Below are 19542 nucleotides of genomic sequence, written 5' to 3'. Positions count from 1 at the left end.
TGAATGAACTAAGTCTAAAGTTTTATTTACAAGTAGTGGGAAAAATTTGATACAATCGCCAGGTGTAGCATCGATTCATCCAGTATTTTGGCTTTCAATATAACACCCTTTGCTTTATTCGGTCTTCATCGTTGGTCGAGTTATGCGGTACTGATTAGCTTTGATGAGAGCTAAACCAGTCTTTCGCTACTCTCCTTCGATGATGGCACGTTTGCAATGATCATCTGTGAATATATTCTGTATTCACAAAATTGATTCAATCGCCAATATCATTTTTTGTTCAGGTCGAAAATAGTTCATTTATTGGCAGAAATAATTGGAATAATTTCTTTATTTTTCAAAAATTACCAGTGCGGGAATTTACAGCAGATTTATCATCGAAATTGCAGAATAAATGAGTTATAATTCGATTGATTCACACAGCATGCTCGAAATGGACACCAATGTTGTTATAAATTTAAATGTGAATATTCCGACAACGCATGGATTGAATGAGAAAAATTAAATATGTCTAACACAGAATAGAAAGGCCTTTTAAATGACAAATTATTCAATCCATCTTTCCTATTCAAAATATAAGAGTTGGCGTAGCAACTCTCAGGCCTAGTTCAGACTAGGCTAGTAATTCAGTCGAGTAGCTAATACACTCGCTACTGTCCTACTCTACTGAATTCTTGCTGCTCCACTAAACTACTAGCCCAGTCTGAACAAGGCTTTAGTTTTAAATCGATTCGGTTTTGAATTTGATCTTGGAAGTTGTGCCCCTGAAATCAAAAGTATAGGTGTCCGAGTATTTTTGTATATCGATTGAAATTTATTTTGGGAGGATTTTGCATCTCTTCACAAACCTTTTAGGGCTTTCACTCCCAATCTCTGAAACAAAATCAATTAAAAATGAAATCAACGATTTGCTCCTGCGTGAATTCTTGCACTAATTTGTCAGGAGCAAATTAACTAGAAAAAATTGTTGCCTGACAATGAACTCAAAATAAATAACGTAAACTATTATTCTTCGTAACGTTTCGGAGTCTATATCAGACTCCTTCATCAGACGAAAAAATCTACTTTTGAAAATCTTCTGGAATTGTCGCTTTTTGTCTGACATTAATTGTCTGATGAAGGAGTCTGATATAGACTCCGAAACGTTACGAAGAATAATAGTTTACGTTATTTATTTTGAGTTCATTGTCAGGCAACAATTTTTTCTAGTTAATTTGCTCCTGACAAATTAGTGCAAGAATTCACGCAGGAGCAAATCGTTGATTTCATTTTTAATTGATTTTGTTTCAGAGATTGGGAGTGAAAGCCCTAAAAGGTTTGTGAAGAGATATTTTTGTATAGTTCAGTTAAGCGATTTACATAGACGTTGTTTTGCTTTCAACGGCAAAATTACACTTTCCTTATGGATTTTGAACAACCTGTATCTTTGCAACCGAGACCAATTGGAAAAAATGGTGATGGGAAAAGTGTTTCTTTTGACCACAAGAATCTTTTTTTTAATATATAAAAGTGAAAGACCAATCACAATGTAGTAAATATACAATATTATCAGTAGAATAATGAACAAGAAGAAGCACTTTCATTACAAAACGAACAGAAAACAGAAGAAGCATTGTAAATGTCCGAAAGAACATCAGATGCTTTTTTGGACTATGGCCCAGTTGCAGGAAAGTCCATTAAGATTTGATGTCCTATCAAAATTTAAAACTGTCATTTTTGAAGGGGAAAATAGAGGATTAGGATTTTAATGAAGTATTAAATTTTAATGGACTTTCCTGCAACTGGACGTATATCATTTAAACTGACGAATCAAACTTAACCAAAAATGGTACATTTAATAGGCATCAGAATCTTTTTACTTATTATTGAATCTTTGAAGTCATCGCAAATGATATCATCTGCAAGTACCTTAGTTTCATCTTCATCCTCCCCAAGATACTATTCTGATTATGAACCACAGAAAAGAACTGAACCCCATTCAGTGAAAGTAGGAAATGAATAAGGGTTGTATCTAACAATAGGACAAATTGAATGAAATTAATTTATACTTCATTTGACCTGTGGTGTTGCTTTGAAATATTTTTCAATGTCATGACCACTATTGTGAGGAAATCCACATGGCGACAAGAAGAAAAAGTATGCCTATGGAGTTATGACAGTTTTGTGTAACACAATTGATTAACGATCTGGTTTGGACACAGAAAAGTGAAAGCAGGAGAAGTAGGCACAACCAATTACAAATGATAAATACGAAGCGCTTCAAAAAAGACCACTTCTCTAATATAACATAAATCAAAAGCTTCCTGATTCCATCATTCATCAACTGAAAAAACCGAGATCCCTGTTACATTTTTTTTCCATCGATTCACACATTATGTAAAACAAACATTCGAATGATTGCAAAGCAATAAGGCTTGCAATTCATACACGATCATACTCTTTTACGCGTAGGAGATAGGTAAAATGAAAATTAACAATTTTTCCCTATTGAAATATAGGGCCTTTTTAGTCGGAAATGTACCTAATTAATTTTAATCTACATAAGACAAGTAGGCAAGGCTACTTGACATTATTGTGTGAACAATGTGACAGCACTTTAGACCCTACAGGTCCTCAGGCTAACAATCTACTTGAGGAACAGTTGATATGCTTGCATTGCATCCATATTCCTTAAGTTTTTGCCTTTTGGTTTACATCATGAACAAATGCGTGAAAATATGATATTTTCAACAACATTTTCCATTATTCACATTATCTGGCTCTATTATGTGATTGTTGTGATCTTTGGATTTCTTTTACTATATGTAGTTTTTTTTTATCCCTAGATCAAGTCATTCATTTTCCTCTTCTGATTAATTTCAATAAAACAGGACCCTATTCACAAGGATTTGGTACTTATTGAATAGTGAAAGTTGGGAAAATACACCTTGAAAAAAGTGAACCGTTCTTTGTGAAATTGGCAGCCATTACTGATTATTTCATTTCATCAACCTTGAACCTATCCCAGTTCCATGCCACTGTTAGGCTCAACTACAATTCCCTTCAACTCAACCGAATATAACAGGGAACAAAGTCAATTTGTCCCTCTCCCTCTTTATGCAGAGTAGCTGCTGGAAATGTGGAGACAAGGATCAACCATCCAGTCGTAATAATTTTCTGGAAATCTCCCAGGGCGCGGACTTTGAAATAAGCGAGGAATAAACGTTGGTTTATGCAGTGAAACAGATGGCGCAGTTTGTAATGTTGGAAGAATTCTCTGTTCGGGAGGCAGAAGCGGATCCTTGAATTGAAAATTCACCATTCCCGACGGAGCATGTTTGGGACATTTCCACCGGAAGTTCGGTGAAAGCATGAGTTACATTTCCGAATGTATGTTTCATGATCTGCGGCAGAGCATGCGTATCATTCAAAGTTAGAGATGAAAAACTGGAACGTTTCGATGCGTTCTCTCTCATCGATAATTGAAAAGTCTTTTATACCATCCCCCATCCCATGGGTTTACTAGTTGCGCAATTGTAGGTCCATATCTCGCCTCCTGAAATATAAATCAGTGATCTTACATCACATTTCCTTGGGTTCTCGTAGGTAGGATTCTTCTTTCCAAGAAACAATGATACGAATTCGATCAGAATTTGTCGTATGGTTTCTGCATTTCTGGTATTGAAACTGGGAAATCATTTTTCACCTAACCCTTTCTTTAAAATGAGTGGCATCCTCTTATTGTTAAATGAGCTCCATAAGTCTTTCCTGTTGAGCAATAATATTGCTCACTCCAGTGCAATAAGGATCTAGCCTAATCAGGCTGGATAGTTTTCTTGATCAGATAATCAGATCGTTCATGACCTGGAATACCCGAGTGCTTTGGCACCTAAATTAGGCAAACCACGTTGTTTTAGGTCAGTTATTTGAGAAACTTGACACAGTCTTTCACAGGCTTTGAAAGAACTAGTCGAAGTTTAAGCTGTTCAATAGAGATTTAGCCTAAACAGGCTAAATTCTTATTGGACTAGCAAGCTAGATACCAGTTGTACTTCTTTCCAGGATATATATACTCCTTCATTTCCTGATGCTTTTTTGGAAGGATAATCAGCTTGTTTATGGCCTGGAATGCCCTAGTATTTTGGCACTCAAATTAGGCAAACTATGCAGTTTTTGGTCAGTTATTCGAGAAACTTGACGTAGTCTTCCACAAGCTTCGGCAGAGCTAGTCAATGTTTCTGCTGTTCAACAGGCTGAATCCTTATTGGACTAGCAGACTATATAAGGTAAACTGTCTTCTGCCAGTTATAATTAGTCCTGATAGCAGCACTAGTCGAAGTTTTTGAAGCTGGATTTTTCAGCTTGCTCTAAAGTACTGTCTAGCCTGTGCTAGGAGATCTATACATCCTCGAAGTGTCTTCATTTTTCCTCACCTCCAACTGCCATCCTATAATACCCTCCAGTATTTTATTTTTCACTTATCGCCACAAGGATCTTCAGTCCTATCTTACTCGAAATATTTCCTCTAGAGAGGAATCCTATATTTCTTATTCTGAGGAATCCTTTCTTCTTATGAAGTGTATGGGAGTTTGATGGAAGACAAAGGCTAGTCTGTGCCTGCATCACTGGAGCTATGAGAATGTGCCCAGCTAGGCCAAGGAGATCATTACGGATCTCACACCTCTTCATCTTGTTATAGATTAGCCCATGAGACCCTTCTCTCCTCTGACCAAGTAAATACCATCAAAGAATCTTCCCAGTTACAAGATTGCAATGAAAACTAGCATCGAGAGAACATTCACTATAATTTTTGCAACATAGATTTGCGCAAGAGTATTCGGTGTTGGCTCACTATCGCTGTCCAAGCGTTTTTCAGGCAGAAAATTGAGCAATCGAAAAATGGGTGGGGAGAATTCTAGAAAGAAATAATGAGAAATGCCATAAAGCGAACATTCTCGTAGTCAGGCTGCGATCGAAGCACTGAGCTCTCATGTCATCGATTCTAAGATAGAATTGGAGTGTCGAGGAAAACTCATCTAAATGCACAAGAATAACAAGGTCTGCTTAGTCTGGGTTCCTGGTCACTCGGGCCAAACTCTACTGAGGGGCACAAACTTCTTTCATTGACCCAGAACTCTTCTGTGGTACAGGAAAATGTATTCACAAGAAAGAGTTTCAGGCGGAGGGGAAAACTGAAAGAGAAACACTCTGGTGGAATTTTCGAAGGATGGATCATAAAAAAAAAGAAATATCTGGATCTTAGCAAGAATATTGTGACTGGTTTAGTTTTCGAGGGTTTAATCTCGAGCGCCAGCCATTCATTCAATAGGGAGTAATAGCAAACCCACCCAGGTACCTACTAGTCGGAGACAGACTTCGGGGTTATCTAAGGTGGTAGCGATAACGAGTACTTTGAAAACGAATTTATTACAATAATCTAAATAACAGTGAAGCATACAATGATTTCCAAGTCAAGAAATATATACAGCTGACCCAGTTCAAAATGAGAAAAACAGAAGTGCAATAATTAATATGTCACGGTGTCAGAAATTCAAACTCAACACAATGAAATTAATGAATTAAACAATATTCAAATTGATTGTTTTCAGTGAAAATATCAGGTATTAAAGAAATAAACTAATCAATAGCGGTCACTTTGATTCCTTCTCAGACAATGAGGAATGTAAGGGGTTTACACAAAGTTCACCGTAACCGAATGTCTCAGAAAGTCCCTGTAATCGGTTAATTTAGCGATGGGTTTGATCCCGAGCACTTTCAGTTATTTTCAGTGTACAGGCCAATCAGAATTGAAGCTATTCAATAAACTGGACGGGTTTGATTCAGGTGAAACACAATGCAACAATTTACAGGATAACGGGGTAATTTATGGTGGTCTCTCCGTAGCAACCTTGGGTGTACACGCCAAGCATTACCAGCAGAAAGATTTTGAGACCTCCGCCGATTGATTTCCGTTACTAGAGATCCAGGCGACAGAAGTCTGCGGTAAACGGGAAATGTAAACGGAGCACAACAGCGGTAGGACGGGATAGGTTACTGTGGTCTTTCCATGGCAACCTTGGGTGTACACGCCAAGCATTACCAGCAGAAAGACTTCGAGACCTCCGCCGATTGATTTCCGTTACCAGAGATCCAGGCGACAGAAGTCTGCGGTAAACGGGAAATGTAAACGGATCACAATAGCGGCAGGACGGGATAGGTTACTGTGGTCTTTCCATGGCAACCTTGGGTGTACACGCCAAGCATTACCAGCAGAAAGACTTCGAGACCTCCGCCGATTGATTTCCGTTACCAGAGATCCAGGCGACAGAAGTCTGCGGTTAACGGGAAATGTAAACGGATCACAACAGCGGTAGGACGGGATAGGTTACTGTGGTCTTTCCATGGCAACCTTGGGTGTACACGCCAAGCATTACCAGCGGAACGACTTCGAGACTTCCGTCGGTTGGTCTTGGTTCACCAGAGAGCCAGGCGACAGAAGTCTGCGTTAAACAGGGGGTTTAACAATAAGGATTAACACAATCAAACAAATAGAAGAATGCAATATTGAATCACGAAGTATGCGGCATCAAGAAAAGACTTACGGTTTGTTCCGGTACAGTCACACCACCAATAATAGAAAAGAAAAGGAAACAGACCGTACGATCCTCGAATTTAGAAAAATTAGTAAGTAATGAATGTCGAACAAAGAATATATGAATTGCCAATAAAGAATCACTGCCGAATACTGAATAATGAAACGCCGAATAAGAATGACCTTCGTCTGGTGGTGCGGCCCTATTTATCAACTTTCCAACATGTGGACGGTTATCCACGTTGTTTTTATGCTGAATTCGGTGTGTTTTTGTGGACGGAAAAACAACGCCGAATGCAGAAAGACACCTTTTCTTTGTTTGGAATTATTACGGCAGATTACTGATGGAATATTCAATTTTACGGAATTTGAATTTATCAATCAGGCTTCTGAGAAATATTTCTAAAATGAAAATATCTAAATCAAAACTGAAATCTCCATCAGACGGTGTTGCATTGCTACAGCTGGAAAATTCGGGGAAACGGACATTTAAAACGAGGCTTGATTTTTATATGAAATCACTGCTTCTATTCGAATATTTTCGGTTAGGGTGAGAGTGTATACATACGTTGAAAAACAATCTAGCATACGAAGATCTAGGAAGCCACAGATACGAACAGATAATGTGGGAAGTAGGATATCTCCAGGATATAATACGATTTCAATTATCACAGATCTGGATGACGCCCTCCAAATTGTATCTATGTTATTATTGGGAGGTAGACGCCTGCTTCTTATTCACGGGGCAACTTGAATCGTATAAGCACGTGAATAGTTTATTCAAGGGAAATATGAGATAGGTATCGATTCCCGAGGGGAAGTCATACAACGCCTGAATACGAATGGAAGATTCATCGACGAATTTCTATCATATCCAAATTTCCAACATTGAAAAGAATAGAATCGACACACGGATATGAAGAGTTTATTGTAATTTTCGAAATTTGAAAGAGGAAACTTTATTGAAAGATCCGAAGGTTGGTCATTGATAAAGAGAATTTCAACAGACACTGCTGTCTATAAAAAGACTGGTGAATCAATTGAACAAAAGGGCCAAGATATATTCTAGCAAGAAATAAAACCGCTAGTTGGTACCAATTTAGAAATCGATGAAGAAGTGGTGTAGAAAGATAATTAAAGTATGTAGGGACCACACTAAACAACGGTCCCGACTTGTAAGAGCCAATCGATTGACGAAACCAAAGCAGGGACAGTCGGAATAAGAAAATAGATGCAGCCATTTATCGAAAATATCTTCTAGTTGAAGTTAGTTGACATGCGTATTGCTTTGAATGCGCGCACTTCACAATGGTAGCACGAAAGCGCAACGGCGCGTTCTATTACTGCGCGATGGGTGAGCTAGCAGAGACGATTCTGTTTTATTTATGTTGATGTTCATGGTGGTACCCTTGGAACCATCAACCAGTCTCTGCACTCAAATCTTGGAACATAATCTGCGGAATGTTGGACATGCCATTCAGAAGAAACAATCGAGTGATCACGTTCAAAATTCCGAGACGAAATTGAGTGGTTTAGCTCGTGCGAAATCTCTGCGAACTTTATTTACGCGATCAATTTGCAATCTGAGAACCACGAGCGCGTAATTGGAACGTATATCAGTGTCGTACCCACCGATGATGTAACTTAAATTAACCCGACCGGAAAGGTAGAAAGTTAGCTGAAACGAAAGATTTTGAATAATTGATTCCCATCGATGCCTACCTCGCTGGTCCCAATATCGCTTAATTTCCTCGGAAGGGCATTAGATTCGAATTCGAGGTCTACGTTGTCGTGAATTTAAATCGAAATTTTCCACATAGATCGCGCACTTTCCCCGTGAGTACGATGAATGTAAATTAAGGTGAAGGAAGAAGTGGTAAAATGAGGCGATAAATAATTTCCGTCTTCTCATCAGTATCGTTTTTCATGGAACACGTACACGGAGACACATTAAAATTCGTGTTTTAATGAAGCCGGGCAGTTTTGGAAGTTAGTGTGATTAACTGCCTACAACTAATTAATAATATGGTTGTTTCAATAGCCATGTTCTTGGTATCATTTTACACTGCACAAAAATTGAAGTGGATATTGGAGAAGAAACTCAGGTACTTTTTGCACTTGCATCGAATTTTAAGTATTACATTTTGAAAAGTATATGTTCTCTTAATCTGACAATTTAACAGTGACGAAAATGTGTGGGAGGGCGCCAAACTTCCAAAAAAAATGTCACGTGTACATTCTCAAGCTAGGTGGCTTTTTTTCTTATATTGAAGCGAATGATCCAAGAATAACGGAAAAAATATAATCTCGACAGTTTCAGCAAGCCGAAACAATAAAAATTGGCCTTAAAGGTCACAAAAATCAGGTTTTTTGAATTATCTCCTCTCCTGGGCTTCAGCCCCACCACGCAAACTGTCAGATTAAAATGAATTTATTATCAGAGACACATAGGGCACATACAGTATCTTAATCTAACCTGCTCGAGTATGTACACCTGACGATTTTTTTGACAACTTTGAGAACCTGCAGACGCTTTCCCCACCGGTGGAAGTGCATGCATCATAGAACCTTTTTTCTTTCTACCATATAATCTTCAAAATCCACTAGGTCCCCACGACGCTCGTCGTGATTTAGCATTGTCTGCTCCCCAACTATTTTCAATTTGTCTAATTTATGTGCAGTGTATTATGGAACGTACAGTATGAGTTCTGAGTTTGGTTGGTATGTTTCACAATTTCAATCGAACCTAATACACTTCAATAAACTTCATCGAAACTACTGCATTGTGTGTGTCAGCTATTTCCAGTTCTTTTTCTAACTATCCAGCAGATCCTTCGTTATCGGTGCCATCAGTTTCCTTCCCCATAAATTCATTTGCCCCGAAATACATGGAAACTCGAACCGTTTCCATCGACTTCCTTCGGCGTAGAAGTTAAGACACACTGCCTGATTTATGAACCACGTTCAATCGTAAAAATAACATCAAAGCCTGGTAAATTGCGCTTTTTTTGTAGCGAAACGATAGCGAGCATGTTTGGAGAGATGCGAACTTGTGGAAATGTACGATGTTACTCCCCTATGATGAACTGGGGAAGTTTTCAGGGATCAAGAAGTTGAACGCTGCCGCGTTTCCACTCTAATGGAGGCTGGAGGAATAGGAGAATCCGATTTTAGGTATCGATACGACCTGGAGGGGTTTATACACCGCAGAAATATTTCCGAGATGGGCTTTTCTCATTTCGTTTTGTAGATGAAATTGGCTGTCGAATCACTTTTTGATGAACTTTAACGGGGTGTTTGGGAGTTTTAGGAAAGTGTGAAGAATTCTTTCTGGAGGTCTTTGTTCCATTCTTTGGCGCACTTTGGCATCCAAACTTTGGAAGTCTTTTATTTTATAATAAGATAGAGTGACACATTATTTCGAAGGCCTTTCTGATCAGAGTACGGTAGTGAAGGTGTTTTCATAATATAATTAACCAAATTCAATTGCAGACTAGGTAGGTATAATAAATACGTGATTTTTGTTAATGAAATAGAAACATTATCAGCGGTTTTCTTGAAACTTCGATTGTCCGATCAAAGATTTGACAGTCACTCGATTTCTGAAACGAAATCACTGAAAGCTTCTCATTTTTGAATATATTGAAGAAGTAGCAATTGAAAATAATTGAATGGACGAATGAACATCATAATTTGATGTGAGGAGGATATACTGAATGATCATGAGTTAATTACCGTTTGAAATCAAATTGACGTCTATTCGTCAATCAAGCGTTGATTCCCCGATCAAGCTTTATGAAACCTGGGGTATGTCGAGTGAAAATTGGACGTACATCACGCACCATGACATTTTCTATATTTTTTAAAATGAAATATTCTATGCTTTAATGACAAAAAAAAATCATTCTAAGTTTGGTTTTCTGCAGCCTTAAAAAAGTCTGAATATACTAAATGAAAGCCAGCTTAGTTGAGAGTTCTTTTTTGTCAAACACTTATTTTTACTTCGTCTTTACAACACAGTGATGACATTTTTATGTCAATAAAAGTCTCTGTAAACTTATTAGTGGTTCCTATTCTTCCGAAAATTAGTTATGTAGTTTTATTTCTGCTGATTCGAAGATTTTACAGGTTGAATGATTGTAAATGTCTCGAAATTTTTTGTGCCACAGTGTGGGAAAAAGATTTCGTACGAAAGCTTATGACGTTTTTCATTTTTGCAGGGTTTTTAAGAAAGCCTGGTATGAATATTTTATACAGGGTGTCTCATGTTGGGTAGCAGGGTAGCGTCAAATAGGCCACGTCTAATAGGCCACACACCGTGGGACATTCTGTAAACCCTTGCAATCATCAACAATCAAATATTGAAAAAACGCGAATGAAATAAATATATTCAGCACATCAATGGAAAAGGTATGTTGATGAATAGAAATGATTTGTTCTTTTTTTGATGAAATACTTACTTTTTGAATAGCAGAAGAAATTTGTACCGTCGTTCGGAGTTTCATCCATCGTTGATTCGATTTCGTTCTGTAAAAATAAGAAGAAACAACATTGAATCTTCGATTGAAACAGGTCAGTACGTTTCCAAAATGCAGGAAAATCACAACACAATCTTCACTGTTATTTACAACACTGATAAGTTGAAAGTTCAGTAGATCAAGAGTAGATGAAGTTAGACAAATTTCGCAAACCTGGTGACAAATGATCAATTTAGGTTGTATTTTGCATTTATAGCTCGATGAATATATACACTAGTTTACAAGAAGAAAAATGTATTCTGAGATAATGCCTATTACATGATATTCAGAGAAAAAATCCTGAAAAGTGGAATGAGTCTAATTCGGATACTATGTACAGAAAAACTTCAACAAAAAATCTACTGTTCAATCTAGAACCCTTATGATCAAAACTTCTCTATATACAATATTTTTCAGTATTTTATTCACTTGATTACTGATTTTTTTTTGCTCAGACAGAAGTTAGTTGGTAGCGTATATTACATCCCGAATTATTGGTATTTATTCGTAGAATATCAGAAAATATGATGCTTTTGTGGAAATTTAAACATTGCAACTCAAAACGGGTGTGAATTTCTTTGAGAGTATTCTATATTTTTGTGGAATATTACATTTAATTTTTAATAAAATTCTCCGGAATTGTTGCATCTTCATTACTACAACATAATAGTTTCTGTGGAAAATGCCTTCTCTGAAAAATGTAAAAGTGAAAAATCATATTGGTTTTGCATGATCCTGCTTTTTCCTCATTATGTTCCTAATTCGAAATATTACGAAGGCCGAAACTGATATTTTCATTTTCAATTAACCATGTTTTTGCCCTTTCTAATCACAAACTTTTTCTCTGTACCAGCTAAAACAAAAATATAATTTCTATGAAAAATACTAACATATATTCAAAATATCGATAACTACCTTCTATTGTCATGCAAAATACAACTCTGAACGCTGTTTCAAGCGATTGACTCAATCCGAATAAGAAGACATTGGGATTAAAGCTTTAATTAAAAAAAATTGAGCACATTGTTTCCAACCCACGTGGAGAAAGCCTTTTAGTGCCTATTCCATTGACGTTTTCTCATTTGTGCACGTGTAATCAGTGTTTAAGACTCAATAAGATTCTAATTGGGGATTCATAAACTACCAATATATATGTAGATTCAACATATTGAGTTTGAAATTGAACGAAGTGAAGTGAATGAATTTAATGAATCCACACAGTTCAGTACGGTTTAGTCTTTGAGGATTTTCAATACTGACAGTTTTTGTGATAGAAACCTCATTACTCAAGTATAATGGTTTTTGAGGCACTTCTTAATTAACTTTTTTTAACTAAACTTATGGGTTGTATTCTTATATTCATCAATATTGTTGTGAAATATTTTATCTAATTGTTCGAATTGTAGAATCAATGTAATATTCGCATTTTAAATGACTTTCTGGATGCTCTAATAGTTGGTTGATCGCTTGAAACTGCGTTAAATAAGAGAGAGTGGACAGAACTTCTAAAAATCATCTAGAACAAGTTGAAATGTCGTAGACTTCAAGATCAGATCAAGAATTAGAAGAACAGTCAACATCGAATAACCATTTTTTTTATAATGAATGTTGACCTCTTGATTTTTCGAAGGGTGTGATAGTACGCCATCACAGCTCTGATGTTTTTCCAGCTCTGGGTGGCCATTTTGGGATTCCGCGAGGACCTTCTCGACATGTCATCAAAGTTTCTGGAAATATTTGCTATATCTAAGTCACACAATTTAGGGACTTTGATGGAGGTAAATTAGATAAAACGTAGTATACGCTTTGTAAATATTATTGTGTAATGATGAATGAATTGATCGCTTAGGGCCCCATTCTCTGGTTGAAATATCTAAACACTACACTGTACCGATGAGTAGACAATGATACCGAAACCGGTCTACAGTTGTGTTTAGATGTTAAGACGTCTCTCACATTACCAACGCTTATTGATGACTAGCTCACATTGAAACGAAGTTAAAATTCTTGTCATTTCAAATCAGTGGCGACGTCAGCTTTTTTTTGCAGGGGAGACAAGAAATATTATTATAAAAACAACTTAAGATATTCCAGTTTTATAAACACATGAATAACACATGTTCCAGATAACTTAACATTTATAAGTGATCTCTGTTATATGTCGAGCAGTGTAAGTATTCATTGATCAAAAATAATTCCCTCAGATGCACTTCTATCGATATCTACCCCTCAAAGCTTGAAAACACATAATTGAAAGACCTTTGAAGATGCGTCTTATGACTCTTATCAAACTCTAAAAGGATGAGGAAAGATGCTCTTCAACTCATTCCTCATAAAGCTGTTCACCGATTGCATTGTTACTACAAAGAAACGAATAAGAAATGTTGTCTGTCGACCGATGAAATTCTATTTTTCAATAATTCACATCGGAAAGAACCCTAGCACTCTCACGATGCTTGTATGAAACGGAACATCCCTTATTGCATAACAAAATATGGACCATATTTTACAGTATTACCATTTTTTTCGTCACCCGGAAACTTCCCTTCTATTTATTCCGGACGATATATCACTGAAATATTTCTGATCTCACCCCCGCAGTCGACATCCCTTATATACGTGATGAAAGTAAAAACGACGAAGGATATTTGTCATGTAGGGTTGAAGCCGAGGGTGTAAGATGAAGGAAGGAAGGGATTACAAAAAGGATTTGTTCATTTGAATGATATCGAACTGTGAATATAATGTCTTCTCAATTTTCTCAAGTACCCTTGACGTAGAATAAGGTTAGAGAAGGCTCGTTTCAAGGCTCCTTTGCAATGAGAATCTCAGTACAGGACGCCTGTACTGGAACGGGACGATTCAGATCACTGTTGGAGTTTAAGGGCTACTGCCTAAATAGTGGAACCTTATATAGGTTTCACTCTCCTATCCTTATTCTACTACGCTAATATTCAAATATTTTTGAGTTTTCAAATCTTATTTCAGTAGTAGATTTCAGAGGGTTTCACTGAAAGAGAGATTTCTATTCTGTATCTCCTGGTGTTCCACATGGTTCAATCATAGAACCAAGAGCGCACAAAGCAAAACTGAATATAAACCTCAAGCATGACGTTATCTGTCAGGGAGTATGTATGGAGAATTTTGCGCAAACGTATTAACTATCCATTATGTGTTCACATGAAATTTCGAGAATCTTCTCATTATCTTATTTTCCAAAAGGATAATATTTCGCGAAAAATCTGATTTCGTGAACAGTTATGAAGTTCCTTGGTTATTTTTATTCTGCATGTAATTTTGAAAAACCGAAATTTTGTTCAACTACTCCAGTAGTCCACAAAAATGAATTTAAAAAAACAGTTTTATATTTCAAACAGCAAACCGAAAGAAGAAGGTGATAATTGGAATATTAATACAACTGAAAATATGGAATCACAATTATGAAACCGTTAAGTTTTGGAATGTTCTTAATTAAAAAAGAACTGATACTGCGAATGTCTGGAAATAGAAAAGCTTATACTGGTTATAGTAACCTTTTGAAGAAAATTGAAAAATTCTATATTGAGAATTATAAAAACCTGAAATTCCTTCGAGACTTAAGTTAATAAAGCATATTCTGATTCAAACACTTCGTTCGACACTAACTGAATCAAAATAATTCTTAATATACGCTACATCAACTTCTCGTACCAATCATTAGAAAACCTCATTGTCGACTGTAATCGATTCAGGATTTTGAATGAAAAAGTTCACGAAACTTTGGCAATGATCGAGAAGACAGTGGGGAATTCTTAGCCTGACGTTATCTAGTCTGACAGTAGGGATGGAGAATTTTGGGAAAACGCATCAACTATCAACTGAGTTTTTACCTGGAATTTCGAGAACCTTCTTTCTTACTGACAGTAGGGATGGAGAAGTTTGCGAAAACGCATCAACTATCAACTGAGTTTTTACCTGGAATTTCGAGAACCTTCTTTCTTTTTTCCAAAAGGGTATTATTTCACGAACAATCTATATTTGTGAACATATAATAATATTATTTCACTCAGTTGAGATCTTGCAATTTTGCCATCGGCTTCTGTAATAATTCCGTCATGAGTATGTCTTCTGCTTGGGTATGATGCGAATGTCGATTTAATAGAGACAGTTATTTTCATGATTTTCGTGACCCTTTCTGCCATTTCGCTTGGCAAACTTGGCTTCAATACATAAATGGTTGCGCTTGCGAGCAAACAATCAACACGTTCTAACTGGAATTGAAATCATTCCAACTCTCTCAACTATGCAGTCGATAGAACTAGAGTATAAATATTTATGGTTCTGTGGCATTATCCTATCGAATACACCTGAATTGCTGAGTTAGAGTAGCTCTATTGGTATTAGCGACACGACTACAAAAAAAAAGATATAGCGATCGAACAACGGGAGTGCATGTAAACGGTTCATTTGATTATGCCCTTATCTGGAATCCCTGTTCTATTCTTGCGTGAAATTGATTCCCTATAATGTGAAGGGATAGCTGGTCAATAGGGATGAAACATAGATGTAGAGCACCTGCAATTGTACAAGAATAAAAAGAAAAAAACAGTTTATTTTTTATCAACGTACAATCAAAGGACCGAGAGTATTTTCACCTCGTCTAAATCTGAATAATAATCCAATGCGCTCTACAAAGATTCCTTCTTCATTATCCATATAAGTGCCGCTAACAGTTTCACTCCGAAAATATGACTGAAAACAGACAATAATCAAGGTGTTAAAGCCGACGAACATGCCCAATCTAGTTCTGTAAAACGTTTTCATTTGAATATGAAATTTCCGTCGACAAGTCTACGAACGAACTAATTAGGACCATAAAGAATTTCCTTCCTCCGTACTACACCCCCTCTGCATCAGTTGAAAATAAGGGGCGAATACTAACGAGCTTTTTATCTTTTGTCCGGAAGAATTAATACTCGAGTCTGTCTCGGTGTGAGACGTTTTGCTCCGTGAAAAGAGATATTTGAATAGGATCATAACTTTATCATTCACATCCACTTATGAAAGAAATCTTTCAGAAAAGACTTTATAGTTACAATTTTTCACGAAAAATAGAAATAGTTGTGAGCCTCAGCACGTTTATTGAAGCAGGTTTGAATGAATAAAAACGGGAGAGGCATTTGTGGATTTATCTAAATCACAAGATACATTATGGAAGATGGATGGTTTGATTTTTAAACTGTCAGATAGAAGGTTTCGTGATTTTGTTGATGATAGTAGTAATTTGAAAACTTTCGAATAACGGTAGCCTTCAAGGATCAGTTCTAGCACCTCTTCTTTTCAATTTATAGCCCTAGCTTCCATTTTTTCGACTGCTGAATATTGTTGCATCGTTTGGTTCAATAGTGCTCATGTGCAAACAATTGATGCACAGCTAAATCTGTATGTGAGAATTATAGGTGGAAACTATAATTGTTTGTCATATCCAACAATTTTTTTTTCAATAGATGAAAAAGTTGCATTCGATGTAACTATCAATTGCGCACAATCAACGATATGCTATTCTCAACAAATACGATTCTTCAAAATCGTACTCACATCGATCCCTTATTCGGACTTTTATCCGATTCGTTGGCGTTTGAACTGTCATCCTCCTCCCTGCTTGTGTTCTGCGATCTCGGTGAATGCAGCGGCGTATTTCCATCGTCCGAGCTGCCATCAGCATCTGGAGCCGTCCTTTCTCTTCTTGAGGTTTCCTCTGCCCCCTGCGGTTCGTTTTCCGGCGGCTCGATCTGAAATGGAAGAAGAAATTGGAAAAAATTTTTATATATGAGATTCCATTCATTTCGTATTGAAAAAAATCGAATTTGAAATATTGACGGTATTCATAATTTTCCCCCAGTTGAGTCTGTAACGTTTAGAGGAATGAATAACTCCATATTTGCCGGATATTCCGATTTATTTTTTCCTCAAACCACTGATTGCTTCTGAAGCAATTATTGTGCCCCAATGGCATAGTTGCCCCCCAAAACAGATGTTCTTCGAATGGCAGAGTCCTTTCCAAAGATATAGTTATTCCTAGAGTTATAATCCTTCCTAGAGTTGTGGTCTTTTCTGTAGCTATAGTCTTTCATAAGGATATATTATTTTTCAATGCCATAGTTTTCTCATAAAATATATTTTTTTCTAGAGCTATAGCCTTTCCTGAAGCTGTAGTCTTCACTTCAGCCATAGACTTTTCTAATGCCATAGTTTTCTCTAAAAATATTTTTTTTCTAGAGCTTTAGCCTTCATTGAACCTATAGTCTTTCCTTAAGCTATAGTCTTTTCTAATGCTATAGTTTTCTCTGAAAATATATTTTTTCCTAGAGCTATAGTATTTCCTGAAGCTAAATATCCTTGAGATATAGTTTTTGACTGAAGCCATTGTTTTTTCCGATGACAAATTTTTTTCCAAAGGTAAACTTTTTCCTGAAGCCATTGTCCTTCAAGCGCTAATTTTTTTTTAAATTTCTAGTTTCGCCTGAAGTCACAGTTTTTTCAAACTATATAGTTATGACTATTGTAGTCATCACCTGAATCTATAGTTTCTACCTGAGGTCATAGTTGTTTGCTTCTGGTTCGTAATCTTAACCTGAAGTCCACTTTCAATATAGCTAGAAATGCTTTTGAAACTTCTTACGCTGTAAGCCCCTTTATGGGAGGAAAATTGATCATGGAAGAATTAAGTTCAGATGCATACCTACCATCCGCCGATATGAATATAAACAAGTGTTACGATCTAAATTGAACTAGCCAATTTGCCATCGTTAGGATAACTAAATGGAGAACGTTCCACCGGAAAAGAACAGATGCTGACCATGGTTTCTGTCTCATTTGACCTCGTCAGAGCAACACAGCTCCTTCCCCGATAGAAAAATATCAGCATCAGGTCTTCTCCGGTGGAACGCAGTTGTAGTTGTAGTGTTATCACGACAAGACTATGTGGAAGGCTGGCGATATTTCAAATGTACGGATATTGAACCCTGCGTTCATTATTCCAAAAAACCTTACACTATATCAAGTTGTCCATGATGGCATTAGTTCTTTCTCAACATTATTCCGTACAATCCCATTATGTTGAGTAATAGCCTTCCCCAGTTTCAATGCAAATGAGATCAAGATGAAATGTCAGCAAGGTGGAAGCCATAAATACTGTTATATCTATGCACCTGTCATTTTCAGCCCGGTATTCTCTTTCCGTTTGGTAAATTATGCTTGATACGAGGTCCAGTCCGACGTTGTTTTATAGGTGTTTTCATTGCGAGAAGTGAATTTCAGTAGTTTTCAAATGTCGTACATTGATCTAAACGTCCGTGTTTTATGGCAGTGCATTGCCCTTCGGGGATAATGGATGATGATTTTATTCTTGTGTTTGTTGGGAAAACGTTAGCTTAGCGTATGCGAATCGGAAACGAAAATATAACGAGTTTCCCAATTAGTGGTTCCATTTTGAATAGTAGTTATTTCAAAACATTGAATAACGGTCTTCCACAAGGAACAGTTTAAGCACCTCTCCTTTTAAATTTATATCTGTCTGATGTGCCTAATACTTCTTCTGTATGACTCAGTTGCTCTTTCTCAAGAAAGGGGTATTTGCACTTCGCTTAAAGGACGGTCTCCCACTGAGAAGACTACCCTTTTGCATCATTCAGAAGAAAATTTCATATCGAGCCAAAATTTAATCACATATAAATTACCCCCAACTGTCTGCACATCGTCAGGTACGAACTTTTCCCTGAGTTTGTTGTTCGAGTTGGACCTCACGCTAAAGTTTCAGAGCAACACATTCAGATAATACAAATTGGATAGTTCGACGTTTACGACGTAGAATATTTCAGGGTAGATGCAGCGGAAAACAGTAACTCAATATTCGATTCAGGATCATTAACCGCACAGTTTCGATGTTGTTTTAGGTCATAAAAGTGCTCTAGACGTCCGAGATGGTAAACCGTGCAATTAAATTCGCGAATAACTGAATTTAAGTGCTGAGGTAAAAGAAACGACGTCCAAAACGAAATTGATCCATCAAAATTGTTGGTGAAGATCTTTAACTGACTGAAACTTTTCTACTGGTGTAAAAATTATTTTGAAGTGTTGATTCTCTTATTCCCTAGAAAAAAAGATTTCAATTCGACCATTTCATTCGCTAATTTGCGAATCCACTTCATATCCATAAGCTTTTAAGGTAATACGTGACTGGGCTGTAAAACTGATGGATTAGCCTGCAATAGGCATGAAGTTCAAATCGCTTTCGTGTTATAATCCATTTTCTCTTCCTCGCTAGTTCATGAGAAGAAAAAGTTTAATCCAACGGTCCAATTTCACTTTGTCAAGAAGCAACAGATTATCTGGAGAGGATAAAGAATTTCATGCTAATGCTCTTCAGTATTAAAAGATCATTTTGTGAACAGAATTGTCATCACTACACTGTAT

At 36.8% G+C, this 19542-nt stretch overlaps 1 protein-coding gene across 2 annotated transcripts in view; it reads right to left on the bottom strand.

The window, feature by feature from the left end:
* Positions 1–19542, bottom strand: part of LOC123320795 (cyclic nucleotide-gated cation channel beta-1-like) — a 119951-nt gene that overhangs the window by 16990 nt on the left and 83419 nt on the right. The window contains exons 3-5 of one of the 2 annotated variants that reach the window (XM_044908230.1): positions 16666–16859; positions 12702–12815; positions 11032–11098 (exon numbers count right to left, since the gene is read on the bottom strand). In XM_044908230.1, coding sequence (XP_044764165.1) covers positions 11032–11098; positions 12702–12815; positions 16666–16859 — 375 coding nt within the window. The remainder of the gene's footprint in view (positions 1–11031; positions 11099–12701; positions 12816–16665; positions 16860–19542) is intronic. The other variant, XM_044908231.1, reaches the window with a different exon arrangement.

Source organism: Coccinella septempunctata, chromosome 9 (genome assembly GCF_907165205.1).
Source record: "Coccinella septempunctata chromosome 9, icCocSept1.1, whole genome shotgun sequence".
Lineage (NCBI taxonomy): Eukaryota > Metazoa > Arthropoda > Insecta > Coleoptera > Coccinellidae > Coccinella > Coccinella septempunctata.
This window is presented reverse-complemented; position numbering and strand designations above follow the sequence as displayed.